Source organism: Chrysochloris asiatica, unplaced genomic scaffold (assembly GCF_000296735.1).
Source record: "Chrysochloris asiatica unplaced genomic scaffold, ChrAsi1.0 scaffold00170, whole genome shotgun sequence".
In the NCBI taxonomy this organism is placed as follows: domain Eukaryota; kingdom Metazoa; phylum Chordata; class Mammalia; order Afrosoricida; family Chrysochloridae; genus Chrysochloris; species Chrysochloris asiatica.
In genome coordinates, this window is record NW_006408688.1 from 6826977 (window position 1) to 6833452 (window position 6476).

General features: G+C 32.1%; 1 protein-coding gene across 2 annotated transcripts in view; it reads right to left on the minus strand.

Moving 5' to 3' along the window:
* Window positions 1–1432: 1432 nt before the first annotated feature.
* Window positions 1433–6476, minus strand: part of NAP1L1 (nucleosome assembly protein 1-like 1) — a 36638-nt gene continuing 31594 nt past the window's right edge. Inside the window, exons 9-16 of one of the 2 annotated variants that reach the window (XM_006871620.1) lie at window positions 6225–6364; window positions 5518–5663; window positions 5410–5429; window positions 4793–4915; window positions 3875–3904; window positions 3323–3373; window positions 2391–2462; window positions 1433–1697 (exon numbers count right to left, since the gene is read on the minus strand). In XM_006871620.1, coding sequence (XP_006871682.1) covers window positions 2427–2462; window positions 3323–3373; window positions 3875–3904; window positions 4793–4915; window positions 5410–5429; window positions 5518–5663; window positions 6225–6364 — 546 coding nt within the window. In that variant the 3' untranslated portion in view covers window positions 1433–1697; window positions 2391–2426. Of the gene's footprint in view, window positions 1698–2390; window positions 2463–3322; window positions 3374–3399; window positions 3648–3874; window positions 3905–4792; window positions 4916–5409; window positions 5430–5517; window positions 5664–6224; window positions 6365–6476 lie in introns of those variants that run through there. The other variant, XM_006871621.1, reaches the window with a different exon arrangement.

The following is a 6476-nucleotide window of genomic DNA, read 5'->3' on the forward strand; positions in this document are numbered from 1 at the left end:
ATAAACACCCAAAATTTTATAAAATAAAATCCAACTTTTATTAAGGGGTTTGAAATTACATTGTATTTCAAATTTCTAGAATGGAACTGAACCATTTTTGAGCTGGAAAAACAGCACAGATGAACACTCTCGTCTCTTGAAACGCCAACATTTCCTGTGCACACCACCTCCCCCTTATAAAACAAGATGAAATATTATCTACCTCTTCACTTTGGCAGTAGCTATTTCCTAAAGGAATGAAAATAAAAGTAGTGGTTTTTACTACTTATGTTCATTAAAAATGGGATTCTATCTGAAGGTAAAAAATGTTTCAAGCTCAGAAGAAGTTAGTTTGATAACGAGCTGTGGGTACAAAAACCAATACAGAATGTCTGATCTAAGCAACCAATATCATTCTGAAAATAAAAGGTGTTTTCATGGCATTTTTTTTCTACAAGCTATTTTAACTGGTTAAGGATTTCCAGTAGTTAATTAAAATTTTATAGTGAAATTATATAAAAAGCAAATCCTATAGTAACCCTACAGAGCTGAGGAGAACTTCCCCATGGGGTTTCTAAGGCAGTATTATCTTTAACAAAAGCAACCTCTCCCCATCTTTCTCTGGAAGAGTAGCTAGTGAATGAATACTATATAATACTTTAAAAATGTGTTCACATTTCCATACCTTAACACTTAATATTTAAAGGGGAATTATCTTTAATAATAAATCCAGTATAATTTTATTAAGAAAAGAAACTCTTGGTCTTCTTCAGAGTTACTGATTAGTCCACCTTCACATTCAAAGTTTAAATTTATCACAAAAAAATTAACAGTAATTAGCCTGAGGTATTTTAAGTGTGGCTCTTTCCTCGAAGTTATGGCAACAAAATTTTTATATCTTAAATTTCCATGATCTCTGTAGTATTTACTACAACGTGGTCATCTAAAAAATTTCTTGGACATTTTGGAATAGTTGTTCACCCATTCACTTTTAGGTGCCACACAAAAATCTGCAGGTTTTGCCTGTCCAGATCCAGAGGTAACTAACCTTTGTTTTCCAGTGTAAGAATTACTAAACCTTAGAATAAAAAAAAAAAAAAGATGCTGACTATCATACTTGTGATATACTACATAGGCCCAAAATTCTTTCAACTTATTGAACACAAACAATTTATAAATTTTAAGTTAATATGTAACAAAATTTAACTTATTATGCCTCAACACAAATCTGTGAGGTAGTTAAGTAAACAGTACTACCCATTTTTAGTACAGAGTAAACAGAAGCATGGGTAAATGACATACTCATACTTTAACCAATATGAATTAGATAGAATAAGCCAGACATTTGGGGCTTTTTCTCTAGTTCTAACTCAAAAAGAATGTACTTTTTTTAATGCACTTAAAAAACAACCAAAAAAACACCTCCACTTAAGGTTTGTCTTCTCTTTTTTACACTTGCTTATTAGGTGATGTTCCAATGTTGGCACACTTTCTTCAAAAGCAATTTGAAACTCGGCATAAACATTTTAAGTTAGGCCTCTGCCTCTACCTAAATTAATACAAAATTAAGACATTATCTTATGAGAACTAAAATTATATTTGACATTTTTATTTTAGGTTGCAAAAACAAAAACAAACAAACAAACAAACAAAAAAACTTCAAATAGGCTTGTCAAATGATGAAAAGTCATCCTTTCCAGGGAAGTAGAAGGTAGACCCTACCACAAAGAAAAGATGCTTAGTTAATGGAGGTTAGATTTTAAAGTACAGTTAAATTGTGTGAGGTTAATGTCTGAAATACTAGGTTTTTTATGCATTTCCTTGTGACAACTAAAATTCCCAATTCTATGAGTTAGGTGTCATTATAGCTAATTGTATCACTAAAATACAAAATCCGTAAGCAATCTAGCAGTTAATAATTCGTAAGCATATGTGGTCTTACTGGAAATTCTTAACCATATACTTATTCTAACCAAGTTAAAAAAATAGCAATAGTGAAGTTTCTTTTAGTATAAGTCACTGCAATTCCATTAACAAAGTAATGAAAGGCACAGCTAATACAAGCAAACTTAAATCTTACAACTATTGGGTGAAAAAAATACTTTGGCTCTTTGGGAAAATAATTTCCAAGCAAGAAATTTGTTTCATTTACCAATTCTATTAAATTACATAAGCTGTAGAGTCTAATTATAAAAATATTCCACAAGAACCAAACTATGTACTAATGAATAAACATGCTTGAGAGAATTTATGCATTCCATATACTTGGCAGAAAAACTATAGTCAAAACGATAGGTAGAACAAATTTGTCTTAAAATCAGTTCCTTTCCTTTAAAAAAATTATGGAGAATACCAAGAAAATACAAAACCCTAAGGCTGTAAGTAACTAATAGTTGTGTTTAGGCTATTACAGTGCAGCTTATCCTCAAGGCCACAGACATCCTGCTTCACTGCTGCTTGCACTCTGCTGGGTTTTGATCCTTCTGTTAAAGGAAAACAACAAATCAATCTATTTTCTACCTGCTTTAGTAAACTTTCCACTACTATCTTAATTTAGTTCCTCAGCTCTGACAACATTTTAACCAAAGTAAAAAAAATAATGGTAAATTATCTATTCGTACATTACTAAGTCATTGAAATGCCGAAACTAAGCCCAAACTTTCATTATAAAATGAATTCCGAGAGGCACATCAAACCAATCTTTAAAAAAGTTACCAATGTTTGTCATATTACCAATTACTTTGAACTTTAAAGAGTAATTCACAAATAGCACTCACTATTACCCTGATCCTGAAAAATAATGTATTCAAATCTCTTAAACAACACACCTGTCATTATAAGCTTTCTTTGGGAAGAAAAATGACTTAAGAGCACCACAATATGTTTTTTAAATACAGTCAATAATTAAAATATAACCCCCTAAGGCTTACTTTCCTGAAACTATGAGAAGCATATGGTCAAAATCAAATCAAAGCATTTCTTACAAAAGGTGCACAAAAATTATGTGCACTACTCAAACAGCAGTGGGGATTTAATAAAAACAATAAACTTATAGAATGAATAGGTAACTAAAGAAGTTAATTTTAATAACACAGTGGCTCAATATAATAAGCACAGGACTGTGAAACACAAGACCCACAGTTCAAGCTTGCCATTCATTCCTCGGGAAATGGATGAAGCTTTCTACTCTTGAAAAGATTTAAAAGCCCTATCCCTATACACAGTTTCCTATGAGTCGAAACAACAAAGAATTTTAATGTGTAAAAGTAAACTATAGTACTCAGAACACCATGCCTTAATAAAATTAAATAGTTTAATAGACAGTAGCAATAATTTTGCTCACCTTCACATCATAGTCTGGATCATTTTCCTCATCTCCTTCTTCTTCCCCTTCCTATATTAAAGTTCAAAATGCATCCAATGAAGTAGGTACAGTAGGAAGAAATGGCTCATAGTGTAGGGAGTATTTAACACAAGTTACTCTATAGGTCATAGGATTTTCATGATTACAGAGTTTGGTGATAATGCAATTTAATTTGATAGCTTCTAATATGTAAATTTCCCAACACAACTCGTGACATCCAGACAGCTTTTATTGAAAAGATTTACTGCAGCCAACGTTGAAAAAGTTTACTGCAGCTTTTGACTTCTTCAAAGAGCTGATAACCCTGCAGCAGAACAGAATTATTTGAAATAAAAAAAAATGTTGCTGAGTTTTACAATTTATTTATTGAAACCTTATACATACATTGTACGGCTGTAGAATTCTAAAGTCATTTTTCCAATAACGGTTTTATCCCATATAACAGAATGATTATAACATGGAATACATTAGTCACTTAATCAGTTTCTCAATGTGTTAAACAGAATTATTTGCTCATTTGGTAAACATTACCTCATCTGCTTCTTCACCTTCTTCATCATACTAAAAAGGGAGAAAAAAGGAAGATCGGTGTAATATATTTTTGAGAATGACATTATTAACATTTATAACTGTACCCAATAATAACTAAAAGGGGAGAAAAAGTACTTTCCCCCAAGTAACTGATTATAAAATGCCACAAGTTATTTTAATCTGAAGAGTTATTCAGCTCAGTGTCACACCTACATCTGCCCAAAACTGAAATAAAAAATACAATCAAGCAAAGTGTGATCAGACCATTATGACTATATAACTTGTTTGTAACTTGATATAAGGAATTAATTGCACAATAAGCACTTAAAGCCTATTCTACTGACTGTCATTTAGTAAAGTATTGAGGAATGCCCCATTTTATCTGTTGTTACTATAAAGTGCCATAGAGACCATATACAGTGTTTCTGAGGAGCAGTTGGTGGCATGAACTGCCAACCTTGTGGTCAGAAGTTCAGTGATGTTCCTACAGTGCCACAGCATTACCTGATACTCCCTTCAATAAATAGTCTATACTTCCTAATAACATTACCTAAAAAGTACTATGAAATTCTATTATCAGTTTTGTGTGGTCAAAATCAAGAGCATAACAGAATAATTACAATGTATCTCTCATCTAATTCAGAGACCTGGCATTGGCACTGTTGGACGAGCACAGGACTGACTCAAGAGCACTAACAATTCAGAGTAGTCTTACTATTTATTAGCAGATCTGAAAAGTTCCTACACTTAAATCAAACCAAGAAAGCTATCTGTAAGAAAACCCATAGAATTAATTTTGTATCATTCTATTTAAAAGCAAGCTTTTTAAAAAGTAAGTTTATTCATTCAAACTCCACTCACTGGTTCTGTCTACTGTACCCCCATCAATGATTTCATGAATGGTTCAGATTCACTCACATCATCATCATCATCTTCAATAGCTTCTCCAGTAAAGTATAACACTGATCTTGGTATTATACGCTCACGTAAAAAGTGACCTATTTCAAAGTCTGCAGCCAGGATAGCTTCAGCATCATCATCCTATTTGGGAAAAACAAAATCACAAAATTTTAGAACTTATTTAGTGTATGTAACACGTGTATTTAATTCAGACAATAAAGAAAACCAACTTCATTTTTCATTTTCTGTCATTTCACACAATACACATTCTGATATTCAAAACTGTTACCCTACTTCCACAGGAATAACAAACTAAGAAATAACTTGAACTAGAATGCAGCTAAGAATTTAATAAACATTAACAACTTAATATTTACTAGTCTTACAAAATTACAACCCTCAAAGATATTTGCCAATCTCAAAAGAAATTCACTTGCTTTATTTGCTTTTATTAGAAGAAACACTATTAGCATTTTGAGTAGAGCAAGTTTTCAGATCCATTGAGGGTTACCTTCCCTATGCATTGCAAGCCTCAAAATTCCACACGGTATCATCAACAACCATTTCACTCAAAAACCAGTGCTTAAATTTCAAATATAGTAAAGAATTAAGAAATAAATAACAATTCAACATACCAAATCTCCACTTTCAGGAACTGCAAAAAAGAGAGAAGAAACTCAAATGAATACACAACTAAACAGAGTGTACTATAAACAATTATCAATATCCAAACCAAACACTACCTTCAGGAGGGGCAAAAAAATTAAAGAAAGAGTCATTGGAAACGGTTTTCGTCACAGTCCGAACTGTCCCACGCCCCTTGTGTTTTTGCTTCTTCTTAATGGTTTTCAATGTGACATTCTTTCCTTTTTTCCAATCTATCTGGCACCTTTCAAAACAAACAAATCACAATTTGTTAAAAGAATTTGAATTATGATTTTTGCAATTAAATACTTATTGCATTATTGATCAAATCCGTTCAGTAGCAGTTAAAAGGGGAAAATCTTATTTTTAAGCAATTTTTAATGTAATTATTATTTCTATATTAACAAAAATCACACAGCATGGTAATATAAATAAAACGGCGTGCTGAAGTTTAAGAGCCATGGAAATCCTAGCAAACCGGAAAGTTATCCTCAGGAAGCATTTTACTATTGCAATGCATGGAGATACATACAATGTAGAGTCTATCTATGTCAGAGCACTGGTGACATAGTGAGTTATGCATTGGGCTGTTAATTGCCTGCCCTGAGGTTCGAATACACAGCAGAAAGATGTAGCTTTCTGCAACCATAGAAAATTATACAGAGTTGCTATGAGTCAGAATACACTAAATAGCACATAACAACATATACTATTGTAGACAAACATACAACAGACTAATGCTCAAAATCATAAACCATAAAATCTTTAAAAAAACAGATATAATTATCTGTAAAATTAAACTCACCCTGTACAACCCATAATTTCTGGCCCATCAAAAGAAAAGGGATCAGAATCATCTGGTTCAGACCTCATCCTATATGTCTTTGTCAACACTTCATTCGTGAAATACTCATTGGGTTCAAAGTGAAACTCTAACACAAAACTCTTAAAAGAAAAAAAAGCATAGAAATTAGTTAACATTCCAACACCATAATGGCTTTAGTAAATAAAAATTTTCTGACTGCCTCACCTTCCTACACACAAACCAGAAGGAAAG